We start from the raw sequence: 21,758 nt of genomic DNA, 5'->3' as shown, positions 1-21,758 counted from the left end.
TAGGGCTCCTTGATGCCACACTCAGTCAAATGCTGCCTTGATGTCAAGGGCAGTCACTCTCACCTCACCTCGGGAATTCAGCTCCTTTGTCCATGTTTGGACCAAGGCTGTAATGAGGTCAGCAGCCGAGTGGTCTTGCCGTAACCCAAACTGGGCATCAGTGAGCAAGTTATTGGTGAGTAAGTGCCGCTTGATAGCACTGTTGATGACATTTTCCATCACTTTGCTGATGATTGAGAGTGGACTGATGGGGCGGTAATTGGCCGGATTGGATTTGTCCTGTTTTTTGTGGACAGGACATACCTGGGCAGTTTTCCACATTGTCGGATAGATGCCGGTGTTGTAGCTGTACTCGAACAGCTTGGCTAGAGGTGCGGCTAATTCTGGAACACAAGTCTTCAGCACGATAGCTGGGATGTTATTGGGGCCCATAGCCTTTGCTGTATCCAGTGCGCTCAGCCGTTTCTTGATATCACGTGGAGTGAATCGAATTGGCTGAAGACTGGCTTCTGTGATGGTGGGGATCTTGGGAGTAGACCAATATGGATCATCCACTTGGCACTTCTGGCTGAAGATGGTTGCAAACGTTTCACCTTGTCTTTTGCACTCACGTGCTAGGCTCCACCATCACTGAGGATGGGGATATTAATGGAGCCTCCTCCTCCCATTAGTTGTTTAATGGTCCACCACCATTCACGACTGGATGTGGCAGGACTGCTGAGCTTTGATCTGATCTATTGATTGTGGGATCGCTTAGCCCTGTCTATAGCATGCTGCTTCCACTTTTTAGCATGCATGTAGTCCTGTGTTGCAGCTTCCCCAGGTTGGCACCTCATTTTTAGATACGCCTAGTGCTGCTTCTGGCTTGCTCTTCTACACTCCTTATTGAACCAGGGTTTGTCGCCTGGCTTCATGGTAATGGTAAAGTGAGGGATATACCGGGCCATGAGGTTACAGATTATGGTGGAATACAACTCTGCTGCTGCTGATGGCCCACAGCGCCTCATGGATGCCCAGTTTTGAGCTGCTAGATCTGTTCTGAATCTATCCCATTTAGCACGGTGGTAGTGCCACACAACACGATGGAGGGCGTTCTCAGTGTGAAGACGGGACTTCGTCTCCACAATGACTGTGCGGTGGTCACTGCTACCAATACCGTCATGGACAGATGCATCTGCGACAGGTAGATTGGTGAGGACGAGGTCAAGTAGGTTTTTCCCTCGTGTTGGTTCTCTCACCACCTGTCGCAGGCCCAGACTGGCAACTGTGTCCTTCAGGACACGGCCAACTCGGTCAGTAGTGGTGCTACTGAGCCACTCTTGTTGATGGACATTGAAGTCCTCACCCAGCGTACATTCTGTGCCCTTGCTAATCTCAGTGCTTCTTCCAAGTGGTGTTCAACATGGAGGAGTACTGATTCATCAGCTGAGGGAGGGCGGTAGGTGATAATCAGCAGGAGGTTTCCTTGCCCATGCTTGACCTGAAGCCATGAGACTTCATGGGGTCCGGAGTCAATGTTCAGGACTCCCAGGGCCACTCCTTCCTGACTGTATACCACTGCCGCCACCCCTAGTGGGTCTGTCCTGCCGGTGGGACAGGACATACCCAGGGATGGTGATGGAGGAGTCTGGGACATTGGCTGAAAGGTATGATTCTGTGAGTATGACTATGTCAGGCTGTTGCTTGACTAGTCTGTGGGACAGCTCTCCCAATTTTGGCACAAGTCCCCAGATGTTGGTGAGGAGGACTTTGCAGGGTCGACTGGGCTGGGTGTGCAGTTGCCGTGTCCGTAGCCAGTGCTGAGGTTGATGCCGGGTGGTCCGTCCGGTTTCATTCTTTATTTTTGTATTTTGTAGCAGTTTGTTACAACTGAGTGGCTTGCTCGGCCATTTCAAAAGGCATTTAAGAGTCAACCACATTGCTATGGGTCTGGAGTCACATATAGGCCAGACCAGGTAAGGACGGCAGATTTCCTTCCCTAAAGGACATTAGTGACAATCCGATAGTTTCATGGTTACCACAAATACACCGAATAGAAAGCATCAATCGCCACATTGTTGGTTTGTAGATAAGCAATCTGGCACTTCAGATGTAGTTATTTTGATTTCAGTGAAATGGCCTTCACTAACCCTTTGAGTATAGGTATTCCTTTGGGATTGAGTGATCTTCCATAGGTGCTGCCCACTGTTAAGTGATTTCTCTCCTGGCAGAGGTCCAAACACTGCTGTGCCCACCAAAAGTGGGCCTTCGAGGTTGTGTCTAGCTGTCGTAGATTGAGAATATCACTGGCAGCTTCCCCTATCTCCAAAAGAGGTAGGTGCTTCCTTTTTAGAGCCAACAAGGAGGATCAGTGGGGCTGGAACCCTTCCGGCTGTTGTTTCTCACAAAGCTGATTAATAGCTTCAAAAAAAGCTGACGCTTCCCCAAAAAGCTGAAAGCACAGAAGCAGCCCTCATGTAAAAACAAGGAGCTAGACTGAAAGTTCATCGGAACATAAGCTTGTCACAACTTAAGCTGCAGGAACACCCAATGTTCAATCCCTTTCATTGCAGGGGATAAAAACCCTAAGGTGCACGAAGGAACAGTTTGCAACACCAGTGAATTTAGAAGTCATTGAAATGCATTCCCCTAGTCCCAAAAATTGTGGACATTTTAGCCCCAAATTTCCTGGGACTGGCGGGGGGAGGGTGTGTGGTTGGGATGTGTCTTTAATGTATAGCATTGTTGGGCTATAGGTGGGGTGGGGTGGGCGGCTAGAATTTAAATTTCATAACGGTCGGTTTCAGCTATGAAATTAGTTGATTGCAATGATGAATTCAGCTGAAGTAACGAATGCAGGACTTTCAAACTGTTTTTTGTTCTGCACTCCAGTTATGAGTGTGATGGTGTCGACGCTCACCCAAAACATTGAAATGACCCCAGCTCTGATTTCAGATGGGGTCAGGGTAATAGGCAAGAGGCGAGCAGAAGTTCTGCCATGGCCCAGACCTGCCCCTCACGGCCATGCCAGGAATTTCGAGGCCTTTCTTTAGTGCATTTCCAGAATTCCGAAGCCTATTGTAATTCTGCCTTTCAAGCCAAAAGAGAATGAATCCTTGGAGGGATACAGATATTACTTTCATATACGGAGCAGAAGTAGTTACAGGGATGTCAGTACAATGCTGGAGGATCCAATTCCTTTCATTGGAAATACATCATGTGGATTTATGAGCTGAAACCTCTGTACAGCTTCAATAATCCCAACCGGCAGTGCATTCCACATTTGCAAGATAAAATTGGCTCACCATCACATCTGTCCCTGTCTTTGACCACGTGGCAGCTCAGATGAGAGACAGGGTATCAACAGGATTGAACCATTTTCAATAAGAATTTTTATTTCTAAGTAGCTTCAGAAGGAATAACGGTAAGTCCATATCATCCAAGTAAGACTTCAGGACCGAATATCGAAGAAGAGTCACAGCCAAACACTAACCTGGGCATTTCAAACTTTTTTTAAAGTGTTTTTAGAACCTAGAAATGACTGTTGACAATAATAGTGAACAAACACTCAATACGCTAGCCTAACGTCCACTGTTTTAACACCGGCTTTAACCCACTTATTATAATCAACAGTTCACCTTAAAAGGTTTTTTTACTTCACTTTGTGTCGACCAACAATGGGGAGAAAGGAATGTCTGGTTAATTAGTTCTGTCAAGCTCCGGTCCCGCCTGATACAGATAAGCTCCAAGCTCAGTGAAACAACAATGGATTTTCTTAGGAAATACCAATGGACGAAGACACTGATAGTTGCCGTGGATGAATATTCCCAACTGAATATTTTCCATTCGGAAGTAACAGCAGTGATATTTTATGATCTTCATTGGCTTGAGATCATCCACACCAGCTTGGTTTTAAAGCATTCTGTGGGCCCGAAGCTCCACAGGGTGGTTCTCCTGGTCTTCCACTGTAACCTCAGCAGGAGACCGACAGAAATCCCTGAGAAACAATGAAATGACTGAAAACATTCACTTATGTCATTTCTCTCGGGGTTTCATCAGTCTCCCACCGAAGTTGCGGCAGGAGACTTCAGGAACCCTCGCCGAATTTCAGGGCGTATTCGTGCATATTCAAATTTATGGCTGCAATCGCCAAAATAAAAACTCCTGTTCCCATAAGGGCACATTTTCTTTTCTTAAAGAAAGTGAACGCTTTATAGTTTTACAGATACTTGGAGGAAAGTCCATTTACTTGTGTTCCCTGCAGCGAATCAGCCCAAGTGCAAGTAACAGCTCCTTGTCCAAAATTTAGAACCTCACCTTCTCGCATTTCAGGCACATCGAGTCTTGGACAGCTAAGAACAGGCTGCTGTAAAAATGATATTTTGAAAGTATTGTTCTCATTGCTGGGAGCGTTCACACTGCAGGAGGTATACAATGAAAAGCTTTTCAATATGTTGAGGTTTTTTTAATATGTCTATTAAAAACTATTTATTCTTTTATTGTGTCAGCCAGTGGCTCAGTTGGTAGAACCCTTGCCTCTGAGTTAGAAGGTTGTGGGTTCAAGTCCCACTCCAGAGGCTTGAGCAAAAAATCTAGGCTGACACTCCAGTGCAGTGCTGAGGGAGTGCTGCGCTGTTGGAGGTGCCGTCTTTCGGATGAGACGTTAAACCAAGGCCCCGTCTACTCTCTCAGGTGGGCGTAAAAGATCCCGTGGCACTATTTCGAAGAAGAGTAGGGGAGTTATTTCCGGTATCCTGGCCAATATTTATCCCTCAATCAACATCATGAGAACAGAATATCTGGTCATTGTCACATTGCTGTTTGTGGGAGCTTTCTGTGCACAAATTGGCTGCAGCATTTCCTACGTTACAATAGTGACGACACTGCAAAAGGTACTTCATTGGCTGTAAAGAGCTTTGGGGCATCCGGTGGTCGTGAAAGGCACTATATAAATGCAAGTCTTTCTTTAGAAGCAAAATCAATGATACACATTATGTTGTTGCCCTGTGAAGTATATTATTCATATTGTGTGTACACTAACAGAGGAAAGCTTTACCAAATACTTGCCATTGGTGACAGTGCCCCTTTAACAAATCATTAATGCATAAAAGGGAATAGTGCATTTACACAGACATATATACACTGACATATAATTGGATTTTTGCACATGGAAGAGAAAATTGGAAGCTTTTGGATAAATTCAGCGCTCCTGTGCATCCAGTAGGGAGCTGCAATTAAAGTGAGCATGGCTTTGGAGAATCAAGGCTATAGTGTTGTAGCCCTGTCTCTCATAGACACTGCTATTGAGCATGGCTCAGTGGTAGCACTCTCGCCTCTGAGTCAGAAGGTTGTGAGTTCAAGCCTCGTTCCCGGAGACTTGAGTAAAAAATCTAGGCTGACACTCCAGTGCAGTGCTGAGGCAGTGCTGCAACTATGAGATGTTGAACTGAGGCCCTGTCTGCCCTCTCAGGTGGACGTAAAAGATCCCACAGAACAATTTTGGACAAGAGCAGGGGCGCTCTCCCCGGTGTCCTGGCCAATATTTATATCCCTCAATCAACAGCACTAGAACAGATGATCTGGTCATTATCACATTGTTGTTTGTGGGACCTAGCTGTGCGCAAATTGGCTGTCTCGTTTCCTACATTACAACAGTAACTACACTTTGGGATGTCCTGAGGTTGTGAAAGACGCTATATAAATGCAAATCTTTTTTCTTTCTTATGGTTCCCCTGTGGGAGGGCATGAGCACTGAATGTACCCTTATATCTTCCAAATTAAGATGAAACCAAGGCCATTGCCACCCCCAACCCCCCGAAAGAAATGGTAAGACTCACTCTTTAAATGGACTTGTATGTGCACAGTATAAAAAGCTATTCTCTTTTCTGTGCAGGTTGGTCTGTGAAGTATACACCATTGATGCAACCATACAGACATTGAAACAACGTCTACAAGAGTCACAAAATGCCCTGCAACTGCTGGTGCAAACCAAGTCTGTTCTGGAGTATGACATCGCTGTGAAGGCCAACTCCCTCTTCATAGATCAGGAGAAATGCATGGGAATGCGCAGAACCCTTCCCAACACACCACGCTTAATTGGTTGCACTCAACTGAATGCGGCCCATTATTGTGCTCGCCCACCCCCTGAAAAGAAGCCGCCTTGCAATTGTGGCTGCAAAAATAAAAATAAAGTAACATAAATTAATTAATACAATGAAGCCCATAGGCTTCAGATAAGTGCATGCTTTGGTCTGTTTCAGAAAACAAGGCTTGACTATTGTGGCAAAATAAAATAAAGAAAATTGGTGGTTTAACATTTATGTTCTCATCCAGTGTGTTTGCCAAATTTATGAGACCACACTTGACATTTTTCTGACTTGTCACCTCACTACATGAACTTTATTCAATATTCTCCTTGTCAGGAATTTTTGGTTCTTAAAGACTCCGCCCCCCCCCCACCTGTTTTTCAATGTAACTTAATTTTCTCCTTTTTGTTTTTGTTCCCCCTCTGTGCCGACACACTATATGTAAACTGGCCCCTGTGTCATTCTTGAACTAACTTCCTATACCAACACAGTAGCTGTCCAGGGTGACTCATTCGCCTTCCTTTTGCTTTTAAGAAAAATGTAAATGGCCATAAAATGCCACCTCTTCACATTGTCACTGGGTCAACGTCCTGGTATTCCATACCAAACAGCATTGTGGGAGCACCATCTGCACAAGGATTTACAGCGGTTCAAGAAGGCCCATTACCATCCTCTCAAGGCAACTAAGGATGGGGGGAGAACTGGCAGGATGGTTTTCTACCCTGATTTCTGACCAGTTTCACCAAATTTATGACCTGTTTTAGGGCAAAACCGAGCAGAAAATCTAGGCCAGCGCATCTCATCTTTCATTTTGTGAAGGGATGGGTATTATAAACAAACTGATGGGTATTATAAACGGTGAGTCTTTAAGAACTATAATTCCATTCCTATCAAGTTATGATATCTTATTGTGAGTGGGACCTGAATAGTAAAAGTCAATGATTCTTGTTTCAACAATGGAAAACTGTACATATTTTTGAGCAAAAAAAAATAATAGCTAACATGAACAGCTGGCGGTAACAAAATCTCCAGGTTTAGAATTACTCCATTGTGCTACAGCTTTGTAAATTGCTCCAAGCTAACTATTACCCTGTTCATAAAATATACTGAACCCGTAATCTCCCTGTAATTTCCTACAAATCGTTGTATAGTAAACCTACAGTAATGGTCACCTTAGTGGCAGGACAGATTTGAAGTACTAACCCATTTCACTTATGTAGTTCTTTTCTTGGTAAGTTCTTGATCTTAGTTGGATTGTCAAGTGTGTGAAGCAGAGTGGAGGCTCTTTGAGGACAAATCTGTGCCACGCTGTCCAACCGCTGAGGAATCAATTTACAAAGTCGAATTGCCGAAGGTTCTCTGTATGTTCTTTCATTCAAGGAGTACATATTCAACAAAATGTCTTGCAATGATATCAATTAGTATAACCCTCATCTGTGATTGGTGTTCCATACTGTACTCCGAAACCTAGCAAGAAATCAGGGAATTTTACACAATTATGAAAAGTAACAACCCTCAAATTTGCTTTGTGACTGAAAGAACGGAGAGTATCTTTATATCTTTAATGAGAGATACTAACTACCTCCCCTTGACATTCAATGGCATTACCATCACCAAGTCCCCCACCCTCAACATCCTGGGAGTCACCATTGACCAGAAACTCAACTGGACCAGCCACATAAATGTCATGGCTACCAGAACAGGTCAGAGGCTGGGTATTCTGCGGTGAGTGGCTCACCTGCTGACTGCCCAAAGCTTCTCACCACTTACAAGGCACAAGTCAGGAGTGTGATGGAATACTCTCCACTTGCCTAGATGGGTGCAGCTGCAATAACACTCAAGAATCTCGACGCAATCCAGGACAAAGCAATTCGCTTGATTGGCACTTCATTCAATAGCCTAAGCATACATCCCCTCTCTCACCGGCTATTCTGGATCACTGCCATGGTTGCAGTGTGCACTATCTACAGAATGCACTGCAACAACTTGCCAAGGCTTCTTCAGCAGCACCTCCCAAACCCATAGGCTTCACCACCTAGAAGGACATGGCCAGCAGGTGCATGGTAACACTATCACTTCCAAGTCTCACACCATCCTGACTTGGACATGAATTGCCGTTTCTTCATTGTTGCCGAGTCAAAATCCTACAACTTCCTACCTAACAGCATTGTGGGAGCAAATAGCGATGGGCAATAAATGCCAACTTTGCCAGCAATCCCCCACATCCCAAGAATGAATAATAAAAAAAAGTACTCACCCTTATAAGAGATCCCCTGTAATAACATTGATGAAACTTCATTTGCTGTTTCCAGAGGCGTCCAAAGAAAACAATTCCATGCACAAAAAAGACATTTTACTCAGCAATGTAATGTGTGTCTTGTGCCATCAAATTAATATTAATGGGATCATTTAAATTCAAACGTATTTCCGGTAGAACCTTTACAGAGTAAATCTTAATCCCATCAGTTTGGGATGGGTCAGAAGAGGGAAGGGCAGTTCTCTTACCTACTGAGGCTTCCAGTCCCTTTCCCCCACATTCCCAAGGTTTTTTTTTACAAGGTTTTAGTAACTGGAGGCTCAGTGCTTCTCAGGTGTTGCTTCAAACGAGAAAAGGGGCAGTTGAGGCTGATACAACCAGTAAAAATTGTTAGTTACATTAGCAACAACTCTCTCTCTCTCCACGTAAACACTGTTCCACCCTCTCAGAGCAGCATGATCCAATAATCTGAGGGAAATCAACTCCATAGTCTGTGTGCCATTACTCAACAGTAGCACTAGTGCCACAGCCAGATGAACAAATGCTATTTAGCAGCAATGCTAATGCAGTAAAATCTAACACTACAGAACATTCTAATAAATAACAGGCACTCAAGGGTTGGACGATTGTTGTTTCAGTATTGTTGCAAAAATTTCTATCCATCGTTAAGTACAGAAAGTTCCCTGGCTGTTTCCTCTGACCTGGAGTGTTTGATAGCTGAATGCAGCATACTAAAATGACCGATGAATACAAACCACATGTTTTGGAGCTACGGACTCTTTCCTACATTGTTTTTTAAATTGAATTTAATAAGAGACACCACAATGTTTTTTCGATTATTTCAGTTTATAACACCGAATGAACTCTTAGTTCTCCAGATCCACTATATGTTCTATGATTGACTGCCATATTATGGCCCTGAATTTGCAGTTGTTATGACAGCATACTCTCAGAGTATGCCGTCATACCGCCTTTGAAATTTACTGTAAGTTCGGGATTTCCGCATGTACTTGTGCTAAACCCTGAACTTGTGACTTGTCAAGTTCCGAATAAAAAGATGATCTGCTGCGACTTTCCAATCCTCATTGCTGGCAAAAAGTTGGGCTAATTGTCCACCAACTGCGCATCAATTATGCTGGAAAATTTTATGGCTGGTGCAAACAGGCGCAGGAGCCTGTTTGCACAGCGCAAGGGGAGGGGGAAAATTACAATTTCAGGGCCATAATAATTTAAAAATGAACACATAAAATAACCTACAAGGCAGCTTTAAAGGCTTGGTTTGAGGGATGAGATTGTTTTAATTAAAAAAAAAATCTTGCATAGTTAATCTTCTCATTTCAAAATTGAATATCAACCAAAAAACTGTATTGCCAGTTTTAAAAACTCTATCAATCTACTTTCATTGACAAAAGGGTTTGGTCATCACAATTTTGAGGTGACAGGGTTCTGCGTTCATGTATTATTTATATATATATATTAAATAATGTTATCAAGTTCATGGTGTCAAAATAGATTTAAACTTTTTGTCAGGTCTTTGGCAGATATATGGAAATGTATTGATGTAAGCTTGTAAGAAAGGCTGGATTCCAATTGACCTGTATCTTCCTTTAAAGCAGATTCGTCAAACGGGGCTTTCTATCATTCCTGATTGGCTAGTGAAAGGAGCACGTGATCCCAGGTACGCTTACGCACAACAGTACGCACCTGGGATCCGTGGGCCGCTACGCTGCGCACAACTCTGCAGCACTTCAAAGCAAGTTTTCGTTTGGGGCTTCGCACCAGGTAAGTGTGGATTTCGGTCGGAGGTTGGTGGTGTACTCCTTAGCTATGTCACTGTCTGCAATTTCAGGGCCATTATGAAATTCTGTTCCTTGAATTTACACCCTCCATGGCTCTTATTGCCGAATAACTCTGCATATCGTTGCTCGAATACATGAGCAACATGATCAAGGTACAGATGACTAACACTGTGCTCCACAGGAATGTAGCTCTCTTGGCACTGTCCCTCGCCATAAACACCACCCCTTGCCATAAACACAGTCTTTCAACATAAACACCACCCTATAAAGGGTAAAATCATGTGCAGTTATTATATGTGCATGTGGGAGACTGAAGCTGCTGCAAAAGGCCGTGTGACTGCCTGTCTGTTTGCATGCATACAAAGAGAGGTGGTATGGATTTCTTACTCTAAATATGAGAAAGCCTTCCAGCCCTAGGAAAAGATGACTCATTTCCTGGCAGTGTAATCTGGTAGACTTGGCAGTGCCTGTACCTGTGGAACCTCAGTCCAGATGCTGTTACAAAACCCTCAAGAACACAAAGTATAGAGCATCTGTGTTTGTTCAATTAGTGCAACTACCTCGTGAAAGGTGTTCATTTAATACAAATGATAGAAGATGAGTTAGTGCTGATGCTTTGTTGTACAGAGACAAAACGACTTTCAGTTGGATCTCAATTGACTTGTTTCAAAACTAAACACATTCTGTTCCAGACACCTCAGTATTTTCACATTAAAATTCCTTTGAAGTATCCAAGTAAAGACACGCACACACAAGGGTAGAAATTCCTGCCAGTGAAAGGACCTGGTTGCCTGCAGTGGCGCTCTCTCACACAGAATGTGAGAAAGGCTCATTGTGAAGGCAGCAAATTCAATGTAAATAAGGGCATAATGAGGCAGCCCTTGTGTAGCCTGTTTTTCTAGCCCCATCACACCCAATAAAAACAACAACTTGCATTTATATAGCACCTTCAATACAATAAAATCATCCCAAGGCGCTACATAGGAGCGTTATCAGACAAAACTTGACACCGAGCCGCATTAAGAGATATTAGGACAGGTGAGGTAGGTTTTAAAGAGCATCTTTAAGGAGAAGAGAGAGGTAGAGAGACGGAGAGGTTTAGGGAGTGACTTCCAGAGATTAGGGCCTAAGCGTCAGCTGTGGCTCAGTTGGTAGCACTCTTGCCTCGGGAGTCAGAAGGTTGTGGGTTCAAGTCCCACTCCAGGGACTTGAGCACATAAATCCAGGCTGACACTCCAGTACAGTGCTGAAGGAGAGCTGCACTGTCGGAGGTGCCGTCTTTCAGATGAGATGTTAAACTGAGGCCCTGTCTGCTCTCTCAGGTGGATGTAAAAGATCCCATGGCACTATTTCGAAGAAGAGCCAGGGAGTCATCCCTGGTGTCCTCGCCAATATTTCTCCAACATAACAAAAACAGATTATCTGGTCATTATCACCTTGCTGTTTGTGGGAGCTTGCTGTGCGCAAATTGGCCGCCGCATTTCCCACATTACAACAGTGACTCCACTTCAAAAGTACTTCATTGGCTGTAAAGTGCTTTGAGACGTCCAGTGGTTGTGAAAGGCGCTATATAAATGCAAATCTTTCTTTTAAGCAGCTGAAGGCACGGCCACCAATGGTGGCGTGAAGGAAATCTGGGCTGCACCAGAATTGGAGGAGCACAGAGAGCTCAGAGCATTGTACGACTGGATAGATAGGAATGGAACCAGACAAGGGCAGTCTCAAAGTGTTAAAGCCAGCAGGTTGGGATGGGTTCTCACGGTAGACAAAGTATGGGGTTTGCTTTCAGTGACCTGCTACCACAGGATTTCATGCAAGAGGACAGAGGAAAACAAAGAAGGCATGCTAGGGAGATCAGATAGCATTACAAGGGGACTGTCTGCACCTGCCATTATCCCAGCAACCATATCTACAGGCCAAGGCATACATATACCTCACAATGATGAAGAAGATATGTCACTGCAGGTTCTTAAAGAGCAGGAGCAGTGTCATCTGCTGCAAGGAAACCTGCAGCCAACCTTCACCATTGGACAATACAGGATGTCACTGCAGAAACACTGGGAGACTAATGTGCCAGGTGCTGATTCAATAACTGCTCAGCTAAGCGTTTGAGTTGGCCTTTCAGAATCTCTGCTATCTACATGACACTAGGAAAGTGGTTGCAAGCACCTTATGCAGCACTGTCCTCTGCTAAGCAACCCTTAATGCCCATTCTTTTCCACAATCAGATATAAAAGCCCCGATACTAACTGGGGGTGAGGGGTGAGCAAAGGACCAGCGGGGTGAGCGTCAGCCAATATGAGGCTCGGGCCATTTTAATTACAAGGCCTCTATTCAATAAGTTAGGCCCAAATCCTGCCCGAACCCTGCACCAATGACGTGGAGCCGAAGGGTGAACTTGGCCTGAGGTCGTGGCTGGGGACCCGGGGACGTCGGCAGTCAGGTAAGTGCTGGAGGGGAGGAGGGGGGTAGATGATTGCAGTCAGCGAGGTGCTCACTGAACTCTGCAAACAGACCTACAGCCTCTCTCCAGGGCAAGGACAGCGCTGCCGGTGGCTGGGAAGGTGACCGTGGCCCTGAATTTCTTCATGTCAGGATACTTCCAGGTTGGGGCAGGTGACATCTGTAACATCTCACAGTTCACGGTCCACTGCTGCTTAAGAGAGGTGACAGGAGCTCTTTATGCCAGGAGAGGAGACTTCATTGTTTTCTCTCTGACCAGAGAGAAGCAGCCGGAGCATGCATGTGGCTTTGCCAGGATAGTGGACTTCCCCATGGTGCAGGGCAATGCTCCCTTTAAGCTGCTCGGTCGCTTGGCCGCTCAGCACTCCAGGGGCCCCGCGCAGCCAGTGAGCTGGCTTCTACATTGAAAAACTGTGCCTGCCATTAAAGGGGCTGCGCGGCCCAAAAAAACTTTACAGTGAACATTGATGCAGGGCGCCATCGACTGCACGCACGTGACTTTCCTGGCACCGTATATAAATGCTGAGATGTACCGCAACCGCAAAGGTCACCGCTCGCTGAATGTGCAGTTGGTGCGCGACCATGCTCAGCACATCATGATGGTGAATGCCCAGTATCCTGGCAGCAGTCATGATGCTTTTATTCTATGCCAGTCCACTGCTCCCTCAGTCTTTGAGCCACCAAGACAAACTAGAGGGTAGCTATTCGGCGACAAGGGATATCCCTTGATCACCTGGTTCATGACTCTGCTCCGCAAACCAACCACATGTGGGCATCATACATACAACGAGAGCCATGCTGCCACACAAACCATCATAGAGCAGATCATTGGCGTCCTTAAACAATGCTTCCGCTGCATGGACTGCTCTGGAAGAACCCTACAATACTCACCGGAGCGGGTGTCCCGATTCAAGGTGATCTGCTGTATCCTCCACAACCTGGCCATCATGAGGGCAGTGCCCTTGCCACCAGGGATATGGTCACCAGCTCAGGAAGAGGAGAAGGAGGCAGAAGAGGAGGAAGTGGAAGCGGAAGGAAGGACATAACCCAGATAGCCCCTTTCTGGCCAGGATATCCAGGATTGAATCATGCACTTGCAGTACAAGTGAATGCAATCCCAATTCCTCTTTCAACATTAGTCCCACACCTTACCTTCCCTCTGTTACTGACCATCACAGCATCATCTTGGCCACAATGCTGAAATAAAAGCCACCACAAAGCAAACATTCCAATCAAGCTTTATCCATCCAATATTACATCAAAAATTTAACTAAGCACCCTTGTGCTGTCTTGCGGGCGCCTTTGCCTTTCCTCGTGCTACCCCAGTGGTTGCAGCATGGCTGGTGGAAGGCTGCTGACTTTCCATGGGGGAAAACTGCAGATGGCTTTGCAGGATGACCTCGAGGAGCTCTGGGCCTAGTAGGCCTGACTTCAGACTGTACCCCCTCAGCATGGGCAGCAGCAGTCTGTGCTGGCTGGCTGACAGGCAACAGCAAGGGCACTGGCAGAGTGGCAGTGGTGGGAGGGCGAATTCTGTCATCCTGAGAGAGGACAACAAGGTCGTCCTCCACGGAGCCACTGCCACTCCTCCGGGGCAGTGCCTCAGCAATCCTAGTAATCTGCTGGAGTACATACTGCAGGACTGCTGTGACACCCTGCAAGCCCCTTTCAACACTGGTAAACCCAGTCACGATGGCAGCAGTTTGCTTGCATGACTTCAGTCTGAGCTTCCATTGCAGCACTCAGACATTGGGTGGCTTCTGCTTATGCTGCAATGGAAGTTGAGACTTCGGCCATCAGACGCTGCATGACGGTTGGGTCCACAAGTGCATTAATAGATCTGCCCACCCCTTCCACGCTGGAAAGGATGGGCTCCAAGCTCTGCCCAAAGCCCTGTGCAAGGCTGAAGCTAGACTCCTCCATGCTCCTTGACATTGCATTCAGGATTTAAGGCAGGCCTGGCAATACACCAAGCATTTCATTGTGCATCCCCATCAGTGTTCTTCTGTAGGCTGCACCATCGAGGACTTATCTGAGTCCTGTGCACCAGAACTCGTGTGTGACCTCGCCCTCCGGGGAGCTGGCACCTGAGCTACCCTTTCCCCCTGCCCTGGTGGCAGGGCACTCATGCCCGGTGTCTCACCACATGCATATCTCACCTCTAACCTAACCTCTAAAGTACATGGAGTGTCAATATCTGAGCTAGTGGCTGGGAGTGTGAAATCGAGTGACAGTGTTTCTTCTTCTTTACTCTCCTCTCCCTCTTCTTGTTTAACCACTGGCTGGGCAGGCTGGATTTCTTGGGTGTCTGAAATGAGAAAGGCACAAGGGTAGGGTTGTGGTGAGGGGAGGGGGGAAAGCAAGAGCTGCATGCTTACAACATGTGCAGATTGTAAATCAGAAGAGATTGTGGGATGAGGGGGAAGTAGGATCTGAGAAGGAGGATAACGTATGAGGATACCTGCACCTTGTAATCCTTCAGCCCCGCCGCTGCCCAGGGCTCAGCGATGCTCCTGCCAAGAATGGCCAGCACCGTCTCCCACAAGGGGCTGAGGTGATGCAGGCGAACCTGATGTTGGTTATGCGCCACCTTTTCCTGCAAGAGAAAGGGAAGTGTGTCAGTGAGTGTGGTGCAATGTGTTTGGGTGATGTGCCTGCCATGGTTGAATAGCTGACAGTGTATTCAAGCTGTGAAATGTGTTTGAGGCTTGCAGCAGTGGTAAGTGTGTACGGGTGAGGTGAAGCTATGAATGTGAGGTATGAATCATGTTTGGTAGAGATTGTTGGTAGGTAAGTGATGGGGGTGTGGTGCATTGAGCATTGTGTGAGGCTAGTGGTGCAGATGGTAGGATATGGCATTTGAAGATGAATTCACTGACCTTGACCACGCGTGTGAGGTCATTAAACCTCTTTCGGCACTGAGTCCAGCTCCACGCGACTATACTACTGGTATTGGCCACATTGGCTATCTGCTCCCACTGCTCTCTCATCTGTTGCCTGGAGAGTTCCTGGGCCCCCTGTGGGAAGAGGACCTCTCTCCTGGAGTTGACCTCCTGGACCAAGGCCTCCAATGCTGCATCCGAGAACCTTGGAGCCCCTTCTCTGGCCTGTTGAGCCATTACTCTGCCTTCTTGTTTATGATACTAGCCTCCGCAAGCATTTCCAGCACCTGTTGCAGGCAGAAGGCATCTCCCCTTTAAGAGATGCAGACTGCCTTTAAGTAGTGCAGGCTAGCTTTAATTGGTGCTAGCCTCATACAAACTTGGGCCCCTAACGTTCAGCCACTCAATAGTGTGTTCAGCACTCGGCTGAATGATATAATCATGCAAAGTAGCAGGCAGCACCAATTTTACGTGCAGTCCTCCGAATGGACGTGGGTTGCTATCGCATCGCGATCCCCGTGCCCGTTTTTGAGGGATACCGAATTTCTAGGCCTCCTTCTCTTCCTGGCCCACAAGGAAATGTTTAAAAATACCAAAGTTACTTATCTCCTTGGCCCTTTTCTAGGTCTATTGCTTCTTCATACCTGATGTTCCTGGCGAGGCCAGGGTTAAAATATAGTCAGTGTCTGAATGACGTCATCAGATCCCGACTTTAGAATTTCATTGAGGTCCTCACCCACTTGGCATGAGGGCCTCGCTGGCTGGCCAAAACATGCCTGTTAAACTGGCGCATGGTGCGTGGCCAGCGAAGATCCACCTGGGTGAGTAGGTCGCAAGGATTTTAACCCCCCGGCAAGTCCCGTTCTCATCGGGTGAGGGGGTTAAAATCAGGGATCTCTGGACAAAATTCCAATGCACTGTAACCATTCTATTACCTCACTTTGTGTTTTGTGTCAGTGTTTCTCCCCACATTGTTTCCCCTTAGTGCTGGTGTACTGTGTACACCTTCTAACACCTAACCTGTAATTACTTCTGAGCGGCCCCAAATTACTCATTTTTTAATGGCGCTTCTGGGCGCTAATCCAGCACAATGGCATTTTAAGTGGCGGTTTCTGGGGCAGTTTTGTTTCTGCTGGGCTTCCGCCCCGTAGGCAGCATCAGTATTTCTGATCGGGCCTGGGGCCACCCTGTAGTCTGCTCGCTGATTCTGTAGGCAGCTACTTTAAATATATGTAAATAAGAGGGTCTGGCATTGGCGCACCCAAATCCCGGGACTTCTGCACGAAAGGTACCAGGGGGTAAATCGGCATTATATAAGTGAGACTTACCTCTTGCCATCATCAGCTGAGATTGGTTGTACTTTACTTAGGCGCCTGCCATGTGAAGAAGCTTCCAAGAGACTATCACTCGAAGGACTCTTCAGTAACAGCTGCTTCAGAACTCAACTTATCCACAAAGAGTTCTCATCTGTTGACTGGCCTCGCTTTGTCTTCTCTTCTTCTTCTTCTTCTTAGGCAGTCCCTTGGAACTGAGGATGACTTGCGCCCACATTAAAAATGAGTTCTCAGGTGACTGAGGAGTCCAATGCGGGACCTACAGTCTCTGTCACAGGTGGGGCAGACGGTGGTTGAAGGGGTGGGGTGCTTGGGTTGACTTGTGCTGCTTGCGCTTGGCTTCCGCTTGCTCCCAGCGAAGAGACTTGATGTGTTCGGCGCCTTCCCAGATACTTCTCCTCCACTTTGTGCGGTCTTGGGTCAGGGATTCCCAGGTGTCAGTGGGGATGTTGCACTTTTTCAAGGAGGCTTTGAGGGTGTCCTTGAAGCGTTTCCTCTGCCCACTTGGGGCTCTCTTGCCGTGTCGGAGCTCCAAGTAGAGCGCTTGCTTTGGGACTCTCGTATCAGGCATGCAGACGATGTGACCCGTCCATTGGAGCTGATCGAGCGTGGTCAAAGCTTCGATGCTGTTGGCCTGAGCGAGAACACTGACATTGGTGCGCCTATCCTACCAATGGATTTGCAGGATCATGTGGAGGCAGCATTGGTGGTACCTCTCCAGTGCTTTGAAGGGCCTGCTATACATGGTCCATGTCTCTGAGGCATACAGCAGGGCGGGTATCACTGCTGCTCTGTAGACCATGAGCTTAGTGCCGCGTTTGAGGTCCTGGTCTTCAAACACTCTCTTCCTCAGGCGACCGAAGACTGCACTAGCACACTGAAAGCGATGTTGGACTTCGTCATCGACATCTGCCCTCGTTGACAGTAGGCTCCCGAGGTATGGAAAGTGGTCCACGTTGTCCAAGGCCTTGTCGTGGATTTTGATAATCGGGGGGCAATACTGTGTGGCGGGGGCAGGTTGGTAGAGGACTTTTGTCTTACGGATGTTTAGTGTAAGGCCTATGCTCTCGTACGCTTCGGTGAAGGTGTTGACGATGGTTTGGAGTTCGACCTCCGAGTGAGCGCAGACGCAAGCGTCGTCTGCACACTGTATTTCGACGACAGAGGATGGGATGTCCTTGGACCTGGGCTGGAGGCGACGGAACTTGAACAGTTTCCTGTTTGTTCTGTAAATTAGCTCCACTCCAGCGGGGAGCTTATTGAGGGTGAGATGGAGCATTGCAGCAAGGAAGATCGAGAAGAGCGTTGGTGCGATGACACAGCCTTGCTTGACCCCGGTCCGTACGTGAATTGGGTCTGTGGTGGAACCGTTGGTCAGGATCACAGCTTGCATGTCGTCGTGAAGCAGGCGGAGGATGGTGACAAACTTTTGAGGGCAGCTGAATTTGAGGAGGACACTCCATAATCCCTCATGGTTGACAGTGTCGATGGCCTTTGTGAGATCACCACTGCCATTAATCTTAATCCCAGACCTTCACATAAACTACAAATCCTTCAATCCAGTAGCCATCCTAGAACATCACATCATACCAGACCTCTTTGGCCCTACATGACCATGCAAGTCTACATAATATGAAAGAATAACTTGCACGACATGAGTGCACCCTTCCTTGTGTGACTACAATCTCCATAAACATCTGAGCATGAGCTAAGGGCATATTTTCCCCAATTCCTTCAGAGACAAAAACCTGGAACATTATCATTCACAGAATGAGACCCTTACAGAAAAAAAAAGGAAGGGATTTAAAAGAAGGGAGCTAGTGGTGTAAATACACAGTACTTACTACCTGGTTATGATCAGGTGTTGTAACCCAACATATTGTTCAATGTCAGTGACTAAGAATGACTGAGATCCTAATGAGCTGGCATTGTGACAGAAACAATGCTCTGCCGCAATTTTACGTGTCAAGTTTCAGTATTAGATTTTTTTGACCATTAACGCCAGACAGCAACAAGAGAATACAGAAGCACATCCCACTCATGGGAATCTAACTTAAACACTACAGAAAACCTCTCTACAACAACAAGAACAGCTTGTATTATAGCGCCTTTAACGTAGTAAAATGTCCCAAGGCTCTTCACAGGAGCGATTTCAAACAAAATTTGACACGAGCCACATAAGGAGATGTTAGGGCAGATGACCAAAAGCTTGTTCAAAGAGGTAGGTTTTAAGGAGCGTCTTAAAGGCGAAAAGAGAGATAGAGAGGCGGAGAGGCTTACGGATGGAATTCAAAGCTTAGGACCTTGGCAACTGAAGGCACAGCCCGCCAGTGGTGGAGCAATTAGAATTGAGGATGCACAGGAGGCCAGAATTGGAGCAGCGCAGAGATCATGGAGGGTTGTAGGGCTGGAGGAGGTTACAGAGGCCATTGAGGCATTTGAAAACAAGGATGAACATTTTTAAATTGGGGCATTGCTTAACCGGGAGCCAATGGTACTCACGTAATAAAAAAATCTAAATTTTAGCAGCAACACAATTGTACAGAAACATAGAAGCAGGAGTAGGCCATTCGGCCCTTCGAGCCCGCTCCGCCATTCAACGAGATCATGGCTGATCATCCAAACCCTAGCACCCGGTCCCTACACCGACAGCCATCCCACCCAAGCCCTATCCCCGTAACCCCACGTATTTAATCCCCCCTAACAGTCAATTTTAATCATGGTCAATCAACCTAACCCGCACATCTTTGGACTGTGGGAGGAAACCGGAGCACCCGGAGAAAACCCACGCAAACACGGGGAGAATGTGCAAACTCCACACAGACAGTCACCCGAGGCCGGATTTGAACCCGGGTCCCTGGCGCTGTGAGGCAACAGTGCTAACCACTATGCCACCGTGCTGCCCTGTATGATGGACATAAATACCTGAGTACCGTATTGTTTGGGGGGGGTGGTGGGAGCAGTGAGAGACTGCAAGGGGAAGGCAATGGGAGAAAATACAAGGGAGGTTAAGGTAAAGGGAATACAAGGAGTGGGCAAGGAGAGAGATAATGTTGAACCAGGACATCGGGATATAGTACTGGGCTTCAGTAACCTGACAAATATATGTCAAGGAATCAGACGCATCTTTACTGCCCTCAGTTTAACTCCTCACTAAGGAACTGTTTGGGGTTTATTGCCCAACGTAGGGTGAATGATACTTAAATTTGGCTCTCTAAACTGTCTTACATTACTCAGTTACAATTGAATGTGAATTCACCTTACCAACCCTCAATTAGGATACCCACAAGCTATTGAGTGAATGAATCATCCCTTTCTTGCCAAATCATCAAAAAAGTTAGACGGCAAATCATACACTAACAATTGTTTATTGACTACAACATCATAATTATCACTACTTAAACTTAAACATTGAGGCCGCGATTTTATCAGTACTGAGAGGGCGGGTTTGGAGGCGGGTCAAAGGCTAAAATCGTTTTGATTGATGGTGGGTTCTGATCCCGCCTCCAAACAATTTTCTTAAGTGTCAGGTCCCCGATTTGCACATGGACCCAACAGCTAGTGGCGGGAAGAGGATTAAAGCCAATTACCTGCCTGTTAACAGGCAGTTGATAGTAGTTGACAGGCTCTTTTTGAATTTTGCCACTTACGCCTCAGGTTTCCTGACATCCGGACACCGCGCCAGGTAAGTGTGGCGTGTTGTGAGTCTGCTGTAATGTTTCTGGATTGATGACAGCTGCAGAAGTGGTGTGAAGGATCCAATGGTGCACTGGTGTGTCTCAGAGGTAAGAAAATGTTGGGAAATTCATTTTTAATGCATTTACTCATTTCTTTAGGTAACAAGTTTTGAAATCCATGCCCAGTGCCACCTCATTGGGAGAACCTCTCTCATCAGTAACAGATCGCTTCTGTCACCTCACCTGCAGCTGCCATGTATTCCAGCCTATGGAGGGAGTCATTGGAGAGCCTGGGTGCAAGAGCTCACCTTTGTACAGTGAATGTCAGTGTTTTCAGCACCTCAATGCTGTCAAACACTGAGAAATCAGCTGTAAAAAAAAAATGGTGTGTGGTCCCTTTAAGAAAACCGGCAGATGACGCGTCATCAAATGACGTCATCTGACTGGCTTCCTCTTAATTGGCCGGCAAGCCCACAGGGTGGGCTTAACAAGGTCAATCAACGTAAAATCACATCTGTAGGCCGGATGCAGTTGGGGGTGGGACTGGAAGCTGGAAACCACCTGACCCGCACCCAACCCGCCTCCAATGAAAAAATCGCGGCCTAAGTATACAAATAATTAGTAGATATAACTGGTCATAGCAATTTGAATAACATATAATAAATACAGAGGGTTACTTAACAAACTGAATAACAGAGGTTGTAAAGCTCAGTTTGTCACCATAATTCCGCATTAACTGGATCTTTGGTTATTAAGTTATAGTTGAGATCAGTGTCTGAGACTGATATAAATTGGTGAGGTTAATTTAGGATTAAATCCCTTTGACAGCTAACAAGTTAACAGCATTGGGCAGCCAGTCTATTGAATAGATTGGATTCTACGTACTGGTGGTTAGCAATGTTTCCAGATCTTATACGACCTTGTCCTACGAGCGGCGTGGTTGAGCTGATCTTCTTCCTCCCCTGGGATAGTGGCATTAGTGTCTGGAACATCAAGTTGATGAATCCCATTTGGTGGCAGTTATGTGTTCCCCTCGGATTCTCTGTACCGGCTGAATCCACATTACACATGAGTGACTGTGAGCTGACTTAACTCTCACCTTCCTTGATGTCAGACTACTTGTACAAGTAAGTAACACACTTATCTCTGCTTGTAGCTGGCTGATATAGCCATACAATCTGACTTATTTAACCTCTTACTCTCTGTTCTGGCACTTGTAGAGTTACCCTTCTACAACTGCGAGGTAAAAATTACTGCAGAAGAAGACTAGAGAGGACAAAG

At 46.4% G+C, this 21,758-nt stretch overlaps 1 protein-coding gene across 3 annotated transcripts in view; it reads left to right on the top strand.

Moving 5' to 3' along the window:
* The window catches only part of LOC147110556 (tektin-3-like), an 83,100-nt gene extending 76,801 nt beyond the window's left edge, over positions 1–6,299 (top strand). For all 3 annotated transcript variants that reach the window (XM_086000627.1, XM_086000628.1, XM_086000629.1), the window contains exon 8: positions 5,873–6,299. In XM_086000627.1, coding sequence (XP_085856753.1) covers positions 5,873–6,179 — 307 coding nt within the window. In that variant the 3' untranslated portion in view covers positions 6,180–6,299. The remainder of the gene's footprint in view (positions 1–5,872) is intronic.
* Positions 6,300–21,758: the final 15,459 nt, after the last annotated feature.

This window comes from Somniosus microcephalus, chromosome 11 (assembly GCF_052327205.1).
Source record: "Somniosus microcephalus isolate GS21.2 chromosome 11, FLI_Smic_1.0, whole genome shotgun sequence".
Classification (NCBI taxonomy): domain Eukaryota; kingdom Metazoa; phylum Chordata; class Chondrichthyes; order Squaliformes; family Somniosidae; genus Somniosus; species Somniosus microcephalus.
The sequence above is the reverse complement of the archived record's forward strand: the minus strand, read 5'-3'. Positions and strand labels throughout refer to the sequence as shown.